This window comes from Erinaceus europaeus, chromosome 19 (genome assembly GCF_950295315.1).
Source record: "Erinaceus europaeus chromosome 19, mEriEur2.1, whole genome shotgun sequence".
In the NCBI taxonomy this organism is placed as follows: domain Eukaryota; kingdom Metazoa; phylum Chordata; class Mammalia; order Eulipotyphla; family Erinaceidae; genus Erinaceus; species Erinaceus europaeus.
In genome coordinates, this window is record NC_080180.1 from 59,039,200 (window position 1) to 59,059,219 (window position 20,020).

The following is a 20,020-nucleotide window of genomic DNA, read 5'->3' on the forward strand; positions in this document are numbered from 1 at the left end:
GGAGTTCAGAAAGACAGACACCTGCAAACCTGTTTCACCACTTGTGAAGCAACTCCCCTGCGGTGGGGAGCCGGGGGCTCGAACCGGGATCCTTGCGCTGATCCTTGTGCTTTGTGCCATGTGTGCTTAGCCTGCTGCACTATCCCTCAGCAGGAAGTGTCAACTTTTTATGGATATCTCCATGCTTCTGTAATCATTGTGCTTTTGATATGGCTAATGTTCTGGCCCAGTGCATAATCTATGGACATGTGAGCTGATATTCAAACCGTTGGACAGCTGAATTGTACATGTCTTATGTCTCTTCTCCTTGGCTACACTGGCAGTAAGTGGCACTATCATTTTGAACTATTCATTAAAATCCATAGATTTGGGTGTCAGGCGGTAGCACAGCAGGTTTAGCTCACGTGGTACAAAACGCAAGGACCGGCGTAAAGACCCCCGTTCGAGCCCCCGGCTCCCCCACCTGCAGGGGAGTCGCTTCACAGGCGGTGAAGCAGGTCTGCAGGTGTCTATCTTTCTCTCCCCCTCTGTGTCTCCCTTCCTCTCTCCATGTCTCTCTGTCCTATCCAACAACAATGACATCAATAACAACAACAATAATAATCACAACAGCAATAAAACAACAAGGGCAACAAAAGGGGGGTAAAATGGCCTCCAGGAGCAATGGATTCGTGGTGAAGGCACCGAGCCCAGCAATAACCCTGGAGGTAAAAAAATGCATAGATTTATAGAGGTCCATGTGTTCAAGCATAAGTGACCTTTGTTTTCTCCCAGTACAGATGTGAAGTCATTACATTGAGAGTCCACAGCACAAAAGATTGAAACGAACAATGCAAGTGTCTTTTGCAGTGAGAGCAGGGAGTAGAGTGTGGAGGGAGTCTGCCTCCTTTCGTGCAGACTCCACCTGCTTTAAACCTGTGCCTTTGCTCAAGCATAGAGCACAGCGTCAAAAGGATTCTATAGTTAACTGTACAAATTCAGAGGAACCAGGTGGTGATGCACCTGGTTAAGCCCATATGATACAAAGTGCATATACTAGCACAACAATCTGGACTTGAGCCCTCACTCCCCCACCTGAAGGAAGGACACCTCAGGAGTGGTGAAACAGATCTGCAGGTCTCTCTCTTTCTCTCTCCATCTCTACTGGCCCCTCCTCTCTCAGTTTCTCTAGGTCCTATCAAATAATATGGGGGAAAATGGCCATCAGTAGCAATGGAGTTGTAGTGCTGGCATTGAGCCCTAGTGATAATCCTGGAGGCAAAAAATAATAATAATAATTAAAATTAAAATTCAGTAAATAAAAATTCAGCAAGTTAGCTAAAGAGGTAAGAAGTATGGTTCTTGCCATCAGAATGCTTTCAATTGAAGTAGAGACTCAGAAGCTACATTTCAGGAAACATTTGAAAGAAATAATGATTGTTGCTACAGCTTACCTGGTAGAGTGTACATTTTACCATGTGCAAAGGCCCAGGTTCAAGTCCCCAGTACCACATGGGACCATTGTACACAAGGGAAGTTTCACCAGTGGTGGGAATGTGCTGTGATATCTTCTTCCTCTCTGTCTCTCATACTCCATCTGAAAGAGAGAGGGAGAGAGAGAGAGAGAGAGAGAGAGAGATGGGTCCTCCACTTATGGTGGAATTGCATAGACTTGAAGCCCCACAAGTTACTGATGGAAAAGGGGAGAAAAGGGGTTGGGGGAGGAAGAGAGACCACTGAATCCAACTGTGGAAATAGAAATTTATAAAGGTTTATTTCTGACAGGTTTTTGCCTGTGTGTCATGGATGTGTTTTTTATTCATTTTGTTTACTTATTTATTTGGGGATTAGTGGTTTACAGTTAGTTGACAGTAAAATACAATAGTTTGTACATGCATAAAATTTCCATATAACAGAACAACCCCCACTCGGTCCTCCTCTGCCATCCTGTTCCAGGACCTGAGCCCTCCCCCACCCAGAGTCTTTTACACCAACTCCAGGCCAAGTTCTCCTTAATGTTTTCCCTTTGGATCTTATTTTTCAACTTCTGTCTATGAGTGACATCATCCCATCTAAATCCTTCTGTTTTGACTGATCTCATTTAACATGGAGTTGAATCTTGGAAGAATTCTGAAAAGCCAGGCACTCATATACATGTACAAACCTAGAATAACATTATGTAGAAACTGCTGAATATCTGCCCCCCGGTATGGATGGAAGAGAGAGGAATGGACAAGGTCATTTTCTGTGTCCATTTGGCTAAATACTTGGGCCTTCCATTAGGAAATGTAATACAGTCTTACCAAGAAGCAGGGCAAAAAATGGGAATAGATGGGAAATTCCTCAAGACAGTGGAGCCCATATATAGCAAACCTACAGCCAACATCATACTCAATGGACAGAAGCTGAAAGCATTCCTCCTCTGATCGGGGACTAGACAGGGCTGTCCACTGTCACCATTACTCTTCAACATAGATAGTATTGGAAGTTCTTGCCATAGCAATCAGGCAAGAGAAAGAAATCAAAGGAATACAGATTGGAAGGGAAGAAGTCAAGCTCTTACTATTTGCAGATGATATGATAGTATACATAGAAAAACCTAAAGAATCCAGCAGAAAACTACTGGAAGTTCTTAGGCAATATAGCAAGGTGTCAGGCTACAAAATCAATGTACAAAAATCAGTGGCATTTCTTTATGCAAACACTAAATCTGAAGAAGAAGACATCCAGAGATCACTCCCATTCACTGTTTCAGCAAAATCAATAGAAAAGATTATTTTAAACAGCCTTACATAGACTGACAGAAGTGGAAGCGATATTGGAAATAGGTGAAATAACTTTATGTTAGCCCTGGGATCATTATACTTAGTCTTGTGATTTGGGGAAATACATTTCTAAAATAGTGTGTAAGTCTCACCTCTGACTTCCAGACAGTCAGAAACATAATGTAGAAGACATTAAATTATAAGAGCTGTTTGCAGTGATTTATTCCCCCCCCCAAAAAAAAATCTAGGTGCTGATTCCAGCACTAAAGAAATTATAGAAGCACATTTTCCCCATGTAGAATTTCCTTCATGATGTGATAAAAATTATGATAGAGGACTAATTTCTGTGCTATACACATATAGAGAGTGATATGTAAGTCAGTGTTTTATTATATTTTTTGTTTGTTTTCTCAAAATCCTTGAAAAACCCAATTTGCCTTATCATCAATTGTGATGTCAGCAACCATGATCTTCTCAGAGGGAGGTGGGTGGTGGTGGCCAGATATTTGGGACAGTTAGTAAACAGCCCAAGTGTTTATAATATTCCCTCCTAGCCTAGTGGCCCTGTCGCTTGCATCCCCTAGAACTAAGCAATCCTGTTGTAGGTAGGAGAGCTGCTGTTTCCTTTAAGAGCTCTCTGAGGTTTGGGTTTTGTTTTTGCTTGTTTATGCCTGGTATGGTTCCTCTAAAACTTCACTCCTTTCATTCTCCAGCAACGTCTCTATAGTTTTATTTATATTTGAGATACAAAATTTCCTCTCTCTCTCTCTCTCTCTTTTCTCTCTCCCTCCCTCCCTCTGTCCTTCCTCTCTTAATTTTTTTGCCCCATCCAATAAAATGGAAAAAGAAAAAAGGTCACCAAGAGCAGTGATCCATAGTGCTGGCACAAGGCCCCAGAAATAAACCTGGAGGCAAAAACAAAAGTTGTATTTACTTCAAATAGAGAAATTAATATGCTTGTTATTGACCCCAAAGTCATCTCAAGTAATAAGGGTTGATCCTTTATGCCGTGCAGTTAAGTGTGTCTCCCTGGTCTAGAACAGACGTCTAGGACTCTGAGGACAGCCCTTTCTGAGTTTGCTTTCTTTCCTAAGTGGTCTTTAAAGCTAAAATGGAGCGTATCCTATGCAAATTAAGCCAATGATTACAGTAAAGTCTTAGTAAAGGTAAGGCTGGAAATACATGTCTGGCAGAAATGCCTTGTGTGGAAATGTTTGAGGCCAGATGCCTCATGCTTTGCAAATAAGAGTTTCATTTCTTATGTGACTGTATTCAATCTTGTCTTCCATCCCTTTTTGTTCTTCCCAAGTGTGCCCTGGTCTGTGAATGTGCAGCCCCGGAGACTGTGAGCAGGAAAGACTCATTGTCCTTTCTGAATGCAGGTAGGTACCTCCTTCTAGACTCCTGTATTATTAGCTGGGCCTGTGCATGTCCTCACAGAGTCATTTATCCGGATCTAGCGAATGAGATGGATAGCCTGATAGAGTGGGGCCTGACCTGAGGGTTCTCTAACAAAGATGCAGAAAGACCTCAGCCACGTGGCAAAGCGATGCCTGCCTGTTAGCTACTGGGGTTTGTTGTTTTGGAAGAAAGACATATTAGAAGATGCTAAATTATAAAATAAAGCTGTTAGCACCTTAGGTGTGTGAATTAGATTAACTCAAGAGTGCATTGTGCATTCCTGGGTGTCAGTGACGTGCTGTGGCACTCAGAGTGATGTACGTGAAAACCAGCAAGGCACTGGTGAGAAAGTTGACACATGTCACCTAGTTAGCAATACACAAATGGGGCCTGCAGGTTGGCTCCCTTTTATAGTGAACCTGCTTTGCCAAGTGCACATCCAGATTTCCTCCCAGTGCCCATGCTATGGCATCTTCCACCCAATCCTTCTCTTCCTCTTTAGGTCTAGAAATTTCAGCCTGGAGTGGTGAAACCCCAGTGATGACAGCACCCATGTTTTGGACCTAATTATTCATGAAATTGCAAATTGTCAATTAATAATCCTGATAAAATTAAGAATAGTGACTCCTAACCAGTCAATAATCCAATTGCCTTGCCTTGCTTTCCCAGATGCCCTGATTCATTTGACACTGTCCTCATTTTAGAACTGAAGAAATTGCTTAATATCACTCCTTGCACATTGCAATTCCAGGATTCAAACCCAGATTTGATGCCAAGGCTATTGCTCTCAACTATTAAGCTGCACGATTACTAAAATTGGTATTCTTATAATCCTGCTATTTTTGTAACTGAAATATTGGCATAGATGGCATAGTGATCAGATTAATTAGTGAATGATTCCAAATGTTTGCAAACACATAACCCTAAACTGTTACCAGAAAGTCAAAATGATAAACCACAGGACCAAAGGATCCCAGAGTGGCAGGGGCCAGACTTGACTTTGGGTCATGCTAAAAAGTTTTACTAAAGATATAATATTGAGACGATGGAGTGTTAGACATTGTTGAAGTTTCTGTCAAGACAACCAGATGAGTCATGTGCCAGGAGAGTTCCCAAGAGGTTCTCTAAGTATCCTCCTCAGATTTATTTTCCAACTGGAACATTGAATAAACCTGAAGTTCTTTGTTACACCGTGATCATGCTGAATTTGGCAAATCTCAATGTTCAGAACTAAAGTTAGGTGTGGAAGCTGCTGGAATAGGTCATCTGGGTAGTGTGCTGCATTGCCATGTGCAAGATGCAGGTTTGAACCTGGCCACTACTGCATTGAAGAAAGCTTCAGTGCTGTCCTCTCTCTCTCTCTCTCTTTCTCTCTCTCTCTCTCTCTCTCTCTCCTGTGTGTGTGTCTGTCTTTATCTAAAAAATAATGATAATAATAATACAATAAAATAAAATTGAATGTGGGATATTATACATTATGCTCAGTATGCTTTAAAAGTAGCAAATTATCACCAAAATCATGCACACTGTAATTATAAGATATTTTTAATGATTCACTCATGTAAGTCTTGTCATTTTTATGCACACAAAAGGAAATATCATTTTAAATTACTGGTTGGTTTAATATACATTTCAAAGAGAAAAAGAAAAAAAATGGCTTTCTCAGAAATTACATTACGGGCTTGGGTCATGGCACACCTGGTTGAATGCACACATTATAGTGCCCAAGGATCCAAGTTAAGCCTCTGCTCCCCATCTGCAGGGGGAAAGCTTCATGAGTGATGAAACAGTGCTACAGGTGTTTCTCTTTCTCTCTCCCTTTCTATCACTCCTTTCCATCTTGGTTTCTCTCTGTCTCTATTCAATCAATAAATTATTTTTAAAAGATCTTAACAAAAATAGAATGCCCTACCTAAGAAAGGAGACAAAAGAAATAATGAATCTGGACCTCCTATGACTGGGCCCCCAAATCCATAGTGGTCTGCATCAAGGAAGTACACTGGCCCTTGCAGGTGACTGGAGTTCCCTTCTGTTCATGATGTGAGAGTCGTCATATGACAATGACAGCTGACATGAGGTCAGAGAAGTAGTCTCAGTCTGCTATTGAAATTCACTTCCTGGAGTGAAAGACGGCAGCGAATGACTCATTTCCTCCCTTCATGCAACTGACAGTTCCAGTGGTGATACATCCTTTGGTTCCTCAGCTGTTCCTCAACATTTGAAGTCCAGAGAGCCAGAAGGAGCACAGAACCTGTAAAGTCATCCAAGTATATTTCCTTGAGGCTTCTTATGTTAGGGATAGCTAGGGCTACATGAAAATCAAATGGCATAAGCTCTGCATTTAAAATTTGAGTATAACCAAAGACTATATATGAAGTGTTTCTGGCCTCCCTCCCCCACCCGCCACACACACACACACACACACACACACACACACACACACACACACGGATAAAAGTGTGATGTGCAGGTTGGGAATGTGTGTGACTTTTGGCTGTGCTCTCTCTCTTGTCTTTTGTGCTTCTTTTTTTTTTTTCTCTATCAAAAGGTAGTCACTTTCAAATTAATCCACTGTATTCCCATGCATACTTTGTTTCTCTTTTCTTTTGGAATCTACAGGCAGGTGAAGGGAGATATTAGCATTCTTGTGAAGTCTTTGTGCTTTGTGTTCTCTGAGACCAGCCAAGCTCAAGTTGGCTAGGAAGTAGTTACTGAGTGAACAGAAAAGAATGTCAGATCCCAAAGCTGTTCTTCTCTCTCCTGCTTGCATCTTGAGAGGTTTAGTTCATAATTCAGGGGGTGCAGTTCTCTATTGAGACTAAAAAGAAAAATCTCTTCTCCCAAGGGTGTAGCCTTTTTCATGCCCTATTCTTCCTGGAAGTTGTATGTGTTTCTTAAGTACCTGGAGTGCTGAAGGCAGGAAAGGAAGATGAGGAGAAAGAGGAAGAAGAAGTAGACTTGGAAATTGCACAATAAAGGTATATGTGGGTACCTCAGCTAGACGGGAAGACAGACTCCGTTAGCTGTTGGCTCTCATAGTCTCTGAGACAAAACCCATGACAAGACATTGAAAGGTGTTAGAAATGCCCAGCTTGCATTATTTTAGCTTTTGAATTATAGAGCCCCTGGAATAAAAGTATCAACAACAGTAGAAGGAGCTCTCCCAGTATTTGTTTATTTGGTAAGCAACGCTGTAGTAAGAAAGCGTAGAGCTCTTTACTACTGGAAGGTGAGGAGGAGAAGCTGCTCTTGAAATAATAAAGCCCAGGTGATCAGGTCTGCCGCCCCACCCCAGACCACAGAACTTTCAGAGAGACTGGGGCACACGACCTGCTGTGACCGGTGACAGGTGTGTCCTTGCAGTGCCACTGTTTGAACACGGGGTGGACAGCCAGAAGCTCTGGGAATAGCTGAGATATTCATCCCAGAAGGATGATTTGGACAACCAGGTCAGCTGCCTCTCTTGATACCAATTTTTTTATTATTTGTTTTTATGTTGTAACACTTTCACTTCTAACTTAGATCACTTTCTACCATTAGCAGAATTTTTAAAACATTATATTTTAAAATATATTTTATTTAACTATCTATTAGATTGAGATAGATAAATTGAAAGGGATGGGAGATAGATAGGTAGACACATGAAGAGAGAGAGAGAAAGCAAGAGGGAGGGACGGAGGGAGGTAGAGAGAGAGAGAGAGACCGACCGACCTGCAGGTCTGCTTCACCCCTCATAAAGTTTTCTCTCCTCATGTGGGGACTGGGTGCTGGAACCTGGGTCAGGTTCCAGCACCCAGCAAATGGGCAATTAACCAAGTGTACCATCACCTGGCCCCCTAGAATAAATGTTTTTTGTTGCTAATCTCCAAGAGAAAAGCAGAGCTCCATTAGCTGATCTTAGAACTCGACAAGAAATAAGATGAGTGTGGAGAATACTGGGGTACCCCCCAAATCAACAAAATGCTGGATTAAAAAAGAAAATTCTAGAATGAGGCATGAGATCCTTTCAACTGACCCAATCATTGGCGACATCCACCAACCTCCTTTATCACCCCTCAGGTTTTGAGAGTGACTAGAGCATTATCTTTCGTGAGCTATTCTTTTTTTTTCCTTTATGAAATACTTCTTAGTGACCTGGCTGGACAGTGTGGTATAAGAGGGTGTTGGACTCTCAAGCATGTGGCCTCAAGTTCAGTCTTTGACATCGCATATGCCAGTGTGGTGATCTGCTTCTCTTACCCTCTCTCTTATTAATACACAAATCTTTAAAAATAAAGTCATAAAGTCATTTCAGTCAATCTGACACTATGTCACTTTTTTGATATCATGTATTTGTTTATTATTGGATAGAGATAGAGCAATAGAGATGGAGGCGATAGAGAGAGAAAGAGGCAGAGAAATAGAGAGGGGAGGGGAAGATAGGGAGAGGGGCAGAGAAACACCTGCAGCCTACCTTCATCACTTATGAAGTCTTCCCCTTGCAGGTGGGGACCAAGAGCTTGAACCTGGGACCTTGTGCACTGCAATGTGTGTGCCTAGCCAGGTGTGCCACTGCCTGCCCCCACTCTACTTCTCAACTCTGTCTCTAGCAGTAATCTTTACAGACTTGCTTATATTTTATCATTTTTTATTGTCACCAGGGTTATGCTGAGGCTCAGTGCTGGCAGTACAAATTCACCACTCCTTGCAGTCATATTTCTTTCTTTTCTTCTTTTTTTTTCTATTGTATCTGATAGGACAGAGAGAAGTTGAGAGGGGAAGGGAAAACAGAGAGGGAGAGAGGAAGAGAGACGCCTGCATACTTGCTTCACTGCTCAGGAAGTGTCACCCCTGTGGATTGGAGGTGGGGATTTGAACCTGGATCCTTGCTCAGAGTAGTGTGTGTGCTCACCTGGGTACCCCTTAATTAAGACTGTCCCCCAGCCTTAATTACTCCTAATAAGCCTGAACATAGACATGCTGTTTTTAAAGTTTTGTTAGGGAGACAGTTCCCTCCCAGCAGGTCTCAATTCTCACCATTCTCCCTCAGAACAACCATAAACCTGCACAGTTCTTGACTCCATGGCCCTTTCTGTTCCTACCTTGAAATCGCAGAAGGGAATGGACCTTTTGCAAAGTTTCTTATTATCTTCGGATTTTGCAGTGACTTGCTCCCTGTCGGCATGCAATGTTCACAAGCAGCCTCTTCCTTGGTTGAATTCCACACTTCCTGAGTCAGGAAGTTCCCTGTTCATTTTTTAAAGCCCTCTTACACACTGTACATCAGTACTTCCCTCCTCATTCTAGAGGGGCCTTATGACAGAGAATGTCCAGGACTATGTCAGTTGAGGACAGACTGAAAGCAAACCCCAAATACAAACATAGCTCCACCTGGAGAATGTTTGCACCTTTCCTTATGTTGATTCCTTTTGCTTTGCTTTGTTTTACATTTTTTTAATCTTAATTAATTTATTTTCCCTTTCGTTTCCCTTGTTTTTGTTGTTGTTGTTGATTTCATCCTTGTTAGATAGGACAGAGAGAAATGGAGAGAGGAGGGGAAGACAGAGAGGAGGAAAAAAGATAGACACCTGCAGACCTGCTTCACTGCCTGTGAAGAGACTCCCCTGCAGGTGGGGAGCCGGGGGCTCCAACTGGGATCCTTACGCCTGTCCTTGTGCTTGGTGCCACGTGCGCTTAACCAACTGCACTACCACCGGACTCCCTGTGAATTTGTTTTTGAATCCACATCACCTCAACCTCCAGCTTTCCTACCCTCCTGTTTTCAAGCAAGGTTTACTTATGTACATTTTCTCGAGAAAAAGAGAGACCAGAAGCCTGCTGTGTTCTGGTATATACTTGTCTACAGGGATAGAACCTGGACGTGTAAGCCCTGTGTTTACTGATAGCTTCCCACCCGCTTTATCTTTATTCGTGACGCTCTATACCTGCGGTCTTGTGGACATCTGTCTAGATGGCATCATCCCATATGCACAAAGCCTTCTCTATGTATTTTCTTCATGCTGGTTTAAACAGAGCTTGCCCCTTGCATGTGTGACTGGCTTGAATGAAATGGGGGTTTACAAACCCATTAGGGTTTATTCTGTTGGCCCTTGGTCCTCTGTCCTGACTCCCTGGGGCTTCTTTGCCCTTTGATGTTCTGATGAATGTGACAGGGCCCGATGGACCTTGCTCTTGTAGGATCCCCATATGTTTTCATTACTGTGTGCTAGTAGACTGAGGATGGCCATATCTTCAGTGGATGAGAAAGGGAATCATGGCCTACATGCCTTTAAATGCCTGGGTTGTCTTCTTTATGCAAGCTGATCACCTCCTTTACCTCCCTCCCGTCCTAGGTGAAGTAGGGGAGAAACAAAAGCAAGCCTGTGATACACTTCAGCGGTTACCACTTTGGAGTGCACTGTGAGACGTTCCTCAACTGAGCTTTCTCTTTCTTTCATTCATTCAGATGCCATATTCCTCTCTGAAATGTGCTTTTTAGACATTAAATCCACATGTGTTCCTTGCTCTTTCTTCCTTTCTCGTAAATGCATGGCTCACTCTACACTTAGTGTTTGCTCTCTGCTTTCATATGTATTTCTTTTGCAATTAATTGGACATTGATTTACAACATTATAAGATTCCAGGAGTGTGTGTGTGCACGCGTACGCGCACATATAACTCACTGTGTGTAAAGTTCCTGTCATACCAATCATCACACCAGCTGGAGCCCTCGGACCTACCCCTCTTGTCACCCACCCACACACCATTCTCCTCGGTCACCCACATAGCTTTCAGAGTCCATTGCTAGTCCCCATAGATGCTAAGTTCTGTGTTCGCTCAGTTTTCTGCAAAACACTCCAACTAGGTCCTCTTCCACCATCTTGCACCAGGGCCTGAAAGTTCTCTCACCTCAGGTGTCTCTGCTGCACTTTCTCAAATGCTCAAGTGTTTACTGTTGAGACTTTTAGTTCTTATCCAAGTGTTAACAGTCAGCCTACAGTGAAGATGTATATAAATCCAGTGCATTTCCAAGTACAGATGAGGAAGTACCCTTGTCTAGTTGGATTACACTGACTTTCTCTCCACTAAGTATAGTGCAGCATTTGAAAAATAGGCAAAGTTCATACATTCTGCTGAATAATTAACCTATTAAACAACTGCATAATTAAAGCTACAAAATGAATAGGCTTTCTATAAGAGTCTGTAGCACATTAAAATAATGATTTTTGTAATGCTCAGAGTCAATAAAGTCAGATTCCATTTAAATATGAGACTGCTACCATCTCCTAGAAGCAAAAAAGCATGTGAGGATTGTTACAAATGAGTTTCCTCTGGAGAAGGAGATGGAAGACAATGTGATTTCAGATTTTTTTTTATTTAAGGAAGTATTAATTAACAAAACCATAGGGTAGAAGGGGTACAACTCCACACAATTCCTACCACCCACTCTCCACATCCCACCCCCTCCCCTGATATCCCTCCCACTCTCGATCCCTCTGGGAGCATGGACCCAGGGTCATTGTGGGTTGCAGAAGGTAGAAGGTCTGGCTTCTGTAATTGCTTCCCCGCTGAACATGGGCGTTGACTGGTCGGTCCATACTCCCAGTCTGCCTCTCTCTTTCCCTAGTAGGGTGGGTCTCTGGGGAAGCGGAGCTCCAGGACATATTGGTGGGGTCTTCAATCCAGGGAAGCCTGGCCGGCATCCTGATGACATCTGGAACCTGGTGATTGAAAAGAGAGTTAACATGTGAAGCCAAACAAGTTGTTGAGCAACCATGGACCCAAAGCTTGGAATAGTGGAGAGGAAGTGTTAGGGGGATACTCACTGCAAACTCTAGTGTACTTCTGCTTTCAGGTATATATTTTGCAGTCGTTTATGGATACGTGTGAACATATGCTCTCTCTCACAGAAACTGGTGTATATCTAGGTTTTGGGACTTTGTTAGAAAGTGAACCACCTGAGATGAAACTAGAGTGTACTATGAAAGGAAAGGTCTCACCCGAGTAATGGAGCTGAAGGGCTGCCATTCCACACGTGAAGTCTCTGGACACAGTCTGAGGTGAAGCATGTTGAGGTGGCAATCGCTGTTGGTTAGGTTGTGATCGGCAGATGCAACACTACTTGATATGGATTGGGAGAGGCATACAGGAAAGTGGGCCCTATCCAAGGGTTCCAGGACTGGGGGAAGTAAAGGCTCTATAGTGGAGATGTGAGGTTCCTGCTGTCTTAGGGTTGAAAAAGGCAATCGATAGTTAATGTTATCATCACATTATTTGGTAATTGGGTTAACTTTGAAAAGTCCTTTTGTTAGGGTTTGCTGTACAGTACCCAGTATCTTGTATATAGCTGTGCTATTGGTTGCTTCTGATCTACTTGGTCTAGGCTTTTGAGAGAGTCTGCATATCAATTACACTGCATATACTGAGAAAAGATTCAGTTTGTGTTTTGAAAAACTTCGAGACATACAATTAATTTTCCCCCTCTCATATTAATTAACTAGTGATGTATATGACTACATTTTACTAGGAGTGTACATAAACACCATTCCCACCACCAAAAGACTGTGACCCATCCCTCCCACCCACTCCCACCCCCCACTGTCCCAGGTAGCTGCGTGTCTGCCCCTTACCTCAGGGTTATTCTTTGGTGCCCTACTTACAATTTGATCAGGTCCTGCTTTTAGTTTCCCTTTCAGATCTTCTTCCTCAACTTCTGTTGATGAGTGGGATCATCCCATACTCATCTTAATCTTTCTGACTTAGCTCACTTAATATAATACCTTCTAGCTCTGTCCAAGATGGGTCAGAGAAGGTGGGTTCATTGTTCTTGATAGCTGCATAGTATTCCATTGTGTATATATACCACAGCTTTCTCAGCCACTCATCTGTTGTTGGGCACCTGGGTTGCTTCCAGGTTTTAGCTATCATGAATTGTGCTGCTATGAACACAGAAGTACACACCTCTTTTTGGTTGGGTGTTATGGATTCCTTGGGGTATAACCCCAGGAAGGAATTACTGGATCATATGGAAGGTCCATGTCTAGCCTTCTGAGAGTTTTCCAGACTGCTCTCCACAGAGGCTGTACCAATTTACATTCCCACCAGCAATGTAAAAGGGTTCCTCTGTCCCCACAGCCTCTCCAGCATTTGTTGCTGCTGTCCTTTTTGATGTATGCCATTCTTACAGGAGTGAGATGGTATCTTAGTGTTATCTTAATTTGCATTTCTCTGACAATCAGTGACCTAGAGCAGTTTTTCATATGTTTGTTAGCCTTTTGGATCTCCTCTGAGGTGAATGTTTTGTTCATATCCTCTGCCCATTTTTGGATGGGGTCATTTGTTTTTTGGTGCTAAGTTTGCTGAGCTCTTTATATATTTTGGTGATTAGTTTCTTGTCTGATGTATGGCATATGAAGATCTTCTCCCATTCTGTGAGGGGTCTCTCTGTTTGTTTAATAGTTTCTTTGAATGTGCAGAAGCTTTTCAATTTGATGTAGTCCCATTGGTTTGTTTCTGCTTTAGTCTTCCTTGCAATTGGGTTTGATTCATCAAAGATGTCCTTGAGGTGTAGGTGGGAAAGTGTTTTACCAATGTTTTTCTCTAAGTATTTGATTGTTTCTGGTCTGACATCTAGGTCTTTGATCCATTTGGAGTTGATTTTTGTTTCTCGTGAGATAAAGTGGTTCAATTTCATTCTTCTGCATGTTACAACCCAGTTTTCCCAGCACCATTTATTGAAGAGAGCCTCCTTCTTCCATTTAATGCTTTGGGCCCCCCTTATCAAAGATTAGATGTCCATAGGTGTGGGGATTTATTTCTGGGCTTTCAATTCTGTTCCACTGGTCTGTGTGCCTATTTTTGTTCCAGTACCATGCTGTTTTGATAATGATGGCTTTATAATATATTTTAAGGTCTGGGTGTGTGATGCCTCCATTTCTGTTTCTTTTCCTCAAGATGGTTTTGGCAATTCTAGGTGTTTTCAGGTTCCAGATAAATGATTGTAGTGTTCTAGTCTCTTAAAGAAGCTTGGTGGAACTTTGATGGGTATTGCATTAAATTTGTATATGGCTCTGGGGAGACTATTCATTTTGATGATATTTATCCTTCCAATCCATGAGCATAGGATATCTTTCCATTTCTTGGTATCAGTTTCTATTTCCTTGAGTAGCGACTCATAGTTTTCAGCATACAAGTCTTTCACTTCTTTGGTCAACTCTATTCCTAGGTATTTGATTGATTTTGCTGAAATAGTAAATGGGAGTGATTTCTGGATGTCTTCTTCAGATTTAGTGCTTGCATAAAGAAATGCCACTGATTTTTGTACATTGATTTTGTAGCCTAATCCCTTGCTATATTGCCTAATAACTTCCAGTAATTTTCTGCTGGATTCTTTAGGTCTTTCTATGTATACTATCATATCATCCGCAAATAGTGAGAGCTTGACTTCTTCCCTTCCAATCTATATTCCTTTGATTTCTTTCTCTTGCCTGATTGCTATGGCAAGAACTTCCAATACTATGTTGAAGAGTAACGGTGACAGTGGACAGCCCTGTCTAGTCCCCGATCTGAGGGGGAATGCTTTCAGCTTCTGTCCATTGAGTATGATGTTGGCTGTAGGTTTGCTATATATAGACTCCACTATCTTGAGGAATTTCCCATCTATTCCCATTTTTTGTAGGGTTTTGAGCATGAATGGGTGTTGGATTTTGTCAAAGGCTTTCTCTGCATCTATTGAGATAATCATGTGGTTTTTGGCTTTGCTTTTATTGATGTGGTGAATGACATTGATTGACTTATGGATGTTGAACCAACCTTGCATTCCTGGGATGAATCCCACTTGGTCATGATGAACAATCTTTTTGATATGTTGCTGTATCCGGTTGGCCAAGATCTTGTTTAATATTTTGGCATCTATGTTCATCAGAGATATTGGTCTGTAGTTTTCCTTTTTTGTTCTGTCCCTATCATCTTTTGGTATCAGGGTGATGTTGGCTTCATAGAAGGTGGAAGGGAGCATTCCTGTTTCTTCAATCTTATGGAAAAGCTTAAGAAGTATGGGTACTGTTTCCTGAAAGTTTTGTAGAATTCGTTTGTGAAGCCATCTGGTCCAGGACTTTTGTTGTTGGGGAGATTCTTAATAACGGTTTCAATTTCTTTGTCTGGATTGGTGCATTTAGATTTTGTAGCTCTTCTTGGTTCAGTTTTGGAAGGTCATATGCTTCTAGGAATTGTTCCATTTCTTCCAGATTCTCTAGCTTGGTGGTGTATAGTTCTTCATAGAAGTTTTGCAGGATTCTCTGGATTTCTGTGGTGTCAGTTGTGATATCTCCTCCATCGTTGACAATTCTATTAATTTGAGTCTTCTCTTTTTTTTGTTTGGTGAGTCTGGCTAGGGGTTTGTCAATTTTGTTTAATCTTTCAAAGAACCAACATTTGGCTTCATTGATCTTTTGTATGGTTCTTTTATTTTCGATGTTGTTTATTTCTGCTCTAACTTTAGTGATTTCTGTCCTTCTGGTTGCTTTAGGGTTCCTTTGTTCCTCTTCCTCTGAGTCCTTGAGGTGTGCAGTAAGGTCGTTCATTTGAGCTTCTTCTTGGTGTTTAATATGTGATTGTATGGCTATAAGTTTCCTCTCAGTACGGCTTTAGCTGTGTCCCAAATATTTTGATAGGTTGTGTCTTCATTTTCATTTGTTTCCAGGAGATTTCAGCTTTTTGATGGTTCCTTCTACTCCAAAGCCAGACTTCCAAAATCCTTGATCCAATCCACTGCCATCCCTAGCCCAGGCATGGAATAGAGAGAAGGGCCCCTGTGCAAACTCTCTGTTTAGTTTTGTCTGCCCAAGACTCTGGAGCATATATCTTTTAATTTTATTGTGTCATCTATGGGTTAGTGTTGTTAAAATTTTCGGAGGCTCTTGCCGGGCTGGCTTGCTTCACGGGCGGGTAACAGAGACGCGGAGACAACGGCTGGGCAGGGAAGCTGTATTTCTTTATTCAGGAACAACGATTCACAAACTAAGACAAACTAATCACCAAACAGAACTCTGCTGTCTCTTTGCGGCGGCGCAAGCACTCTTTCTTTTACTCTGGAACTCTGTCTCTCTGGCACTCTCTCTTACTCTGTAACCCTGAAACTCTCGAACTCCGGAACTCAGCAACTCTGTCACTCTCGAACTCAGGAACCCTCTCTCTTACTCTCGAACTCTGGAACTCTCGGACTCAGGAACTCTCAGACTCAGGAACTCAGGAACTCTCAGACTCAGGAACTCAGGAACTCTGGCACTCTCGAACTCAGGAACCTTCTCCCGGGGTTCCTCTGGGGCGGGGCCAAGCGGGCCCGCGAAATTAGCAGGCCTGATCCAATTCTCTTGGCGGGGGGAGGGCTAGGACAAACCAATGTAAAGCATACGACAGGTTAGCTATGTAGGACACTGTCTTGGCATTTAGGTACAACGTGAAAGCACTTTGGAATCGGAAGAGCTTGGCTTCTCACAACTGCGGAGTCCCAGAGAAAGTCAGGTGGCACTATATCTTGTTGAAGAAGAATTGTTAAATGACTTTGGGAGAAACAATACAGAAATTTAAGGTTTTCTGCAATTTCTGAAGGAAAAAATATCACCTTCTTTTCTGCCTACTCCTTAATGGATAACAGGGAATAGCTTGGGTTTTTGTCTTTGTGAATTCATCTCAAGACCAGGAGGTGATTCAAAGTGTCTTCATTACTTTTCTCTTGGTAGAACCTACCACAGGATATTTTTAACAATTGTTTTGGCAAAAACAGTGAAGCAAAAAAAAAAAAAAAAAAAGGAGGTTGAGAATGCTCACAGGGAACTCTTAAAAGAAGCTCTGTTAGATGCTGCATAGTTATTGTTGCCAAGTTGAGCCTATTGGATAGTCAGAATTGCATCTTCTATTTGAAGAAACACTTGGCACCAGTGGAGAGTGGAAAGTCAGAACTGAAAGTGAGGGGTTATTTACACAGCTGGAGTGTGTGTGTGCGTGCAGAATTCTCAAGATTGGATCTCTTCACATTTGATATATAAACACCAGGACTTCCTATAATGTGAAGAAGACAAAAATCTGCCCACTATCAACCCAGTAGGAAATGGAAGTTAAGGATATCTCACTACGTCTTTATCTTTTTAAGTAACCAGTACAATGAACTTATGTGGCCATTACATGTCAGGCTATATTTCTGGCATTTTAAAAGAAAGAATAACCCTTGTTATTACTTTATACATAAATGAGTGTATAATAAGAACTGTGAGTCTGTGAGTGCATCAAATTGTGTTTTAAAGTGGGTCCCAGTATATCTGTACCAAGATCTCGACAAATAAATATTGGTTAGCACTACACTTTAGAGTCTTAGAATCTGTGATATAAAAATTATATCAACGATTTCTTTGGAAAATGGATAGGTGTGAGAGTGGCAGCAGGCAAAGTGTGAAAAATGGCCGAGTTGCTTGATTATTTTAAATTCTGTTGTCACCAGTAGCATTAAAAATAGTTGAATACCTGAAGAGACTCTGCCATGTATGAGTCGGTCAGAGCTCATGAATCAAACTGCCCTGGGCTTCTGTTGAAACTGCTTCAACAGATTTATATTTAGAATTCATTGATAAATATGTACATGACCCCCCCCAAAAAAAAATCCAATGTTAAAAGATTTGAGGGGTCAGCAGAGAAGTTGAAGAATTGTTTATTTTGTAAAATACATCAAGATGCAATTTTTTAATAGTTATTTTATAAAGGGCATGACTGCACTGAAGTTTGTTTTCATATGTTTGGGAGATACAAACACTGCGTAATATCACAAAAATGTTAAAATCAGCAGGTGCACGGAGCATAGATCAACTCAGGTATGGCTTAGGCTGCTAAGAAAAAAGCTGCACATTTTTGAGATTGAGTTGTTATTCTAAAAGGAGGTATTTAGATTCCTGACCATATTAGCTATATTAGGACTCTTGCAACCTCAAACCCAGTTTAAGCTGTCACAACAGTGAATTCAAGACATTCTCTTTTTTTCCTGTGCAACACTACAGCTAAACCATTAACGTAGAAGTGAAATTCTTCTACGATTGAAGCATTTCTACGGTGAGAGTAATTGAAATAGCACCATCATTTTATCAGTTGATTAAGTTTTATATGTCAAGTGAAATAAAACAATTGCAAAGTTGACAAGATAGTTCAATTAAAAAGGTGCCTGTTCTGCCGAGTTCATAAGCTGAGCTTGAGCGTAGCCCTCATCACACGGAGGGGAGCTTCAGTGAGGGCCCTCTCTCCCTCTCCCCCCATCTCTCATTCTATCTGAAGTTATTGTCCTAGATTGGTGAAACCCTGATGATGAAAACAGAAAAAGGAATATAATTAACATTGCAGGTGGGTCTCTTATCTAATCAAGGAGGCTCTGCCATGTGTGAGACATGGGGTTAGCTGCTGGCATCACTGGGAGCACCATGCAGAGAAGAAGTTGCAGTAGCAGTGAAGCTGTGCTGTAGATTCTCTCCTTCCCCTCTCTCTTCCTTACTGCTTGTCTCTCTACCTGAAAAGAGAGAGAGAGACAGAGAGAGAGATGGAGAGGTAGGCCACCAAATGCAGTGGAATCCTACAGGTATGAAATCCTACAAGCAAAAAGAAAAAAAATCTTTTTGGATATGTAATTCTAGATTTTTCTAGATGTTAAATATCAGTGTACTTCTGAAGTACACTGAAGTTCAATCTCCCACACCACTATAAGCCAGAGATGATCAGTGATGTGGTTAAAACTATTGGATTATGGGAAAAGTCATGAAGCATTTTATTCATTTGTTTTTTGGAATGTATATGAGTTTTACTGCTTACAAGTCCAGAGGAGGCCGTCAGGTCTCGGTCAGATTCCCATTTTGGGGAAGGATATATATTATTATACATAAATAAGGCATGGGAATGGAGTGATGAGTGTTGGATTTTAGAAACAAAATAAACCCTCCAGATTAACTCATGTACACTGCAACCTTAATGGAATATCAAGGATTCCATTAACCACATACAGAGTCACCCAGAGAACATCATCCATATATGCCTCACCTTACAAAGAAAAAGACACACTTGTGTCTCTGAAGCTTCCCCCAGTGCTGTAGTACTCTCATGTGGTGTACCAGGGGCTCACACTCAGATTGCATAGATGGTAAACCAGGCCCTCTGTTAGATGAGCTGTCTCACCAGCCCTCTGTCCGTCTTACTTCTTCTTCTTCTTCCCCTTCTTCTTCTTCTTCTTCTTCTTCTTCTTCTTCTTCTTCTTCTTCTTCTTCTTCTTCTTCTTCTTCTTCTTCTTCTTCTTCCTCTTCCCCTTCCCCTTCCCCTTCCCCTTCCCCTTCCCCTTCCCATTCCCCTCCTTCTCCTTCTCCTTCTCCTTCTCCTTCTCCTTCTCCTTCTCCTTTCTCCTTCTTCTTCTTCTTCTTCCTCTTCCTCTTCCCCTTCCCCTTCCCCTTCCCCTTCCCCTTCCCCTTCCCATTCCCCTCCTTCTCCTTCTCCTTCTCCTTCTCCTTCTCCTTCTCCTTCTCCTTCTCCTTTCTCCTCCTTCTTCTTCTTCTTCTTCTTCTTCTTCTTCTTCTTCTTCTTCCTCTTCCTCTTCCCCTTCCCCTTCCCCTTCCCCTTCCCCTTCCCCTTCCCCTTCCCATTCCCCTCCTTCTCCTTCTCCTTCTCCTTCTCCTTCTCCTTCTCCTTCTCCTTCTCCTTCTCCTTTCTCCTCCTTCTTCTTCTTCTTCTTCTTCTTCTTCTTCTTCTTCTTCTTCTTCTTCTTCTTCTTCTTCTTCTTCTTCTAGCGTTTGCCTCCCTCTTACTTAAACTTCTTCAATGAGTGGACACATCATGAAGCATTTTTTTTAGTACATAGTGTTTAGTGCAGGGCAAGT

General features: G+C 41.9%; 1 protein-coding gene across 7 annotated transcripts in view; it reads left to right on the top strand.

The window, feature by feature from the left end:
* INPP4B (inositol polyphosphate-4-phosphatase type II B) overlaps positions 1–20,020 on the top strand; it is a 672,916-nt gene that overhangs the window by 219,431 nt on the left and 433,465 nt on the right. For all 7 annotated transcript variants that reach the window (XM_060179039.1, XM_060179034.1, XM_060179038.1 and 4 more), the window contains exon 9: positions 4,054–4,126. In XM_060179039.1, the coding sequence (XP_060035022.1) occupies positions 4,054–4,126 (73 nt within the window). The remainder of the gene's footprint in view (positions 1–4,053; positions 4,127–20,020) is intronic.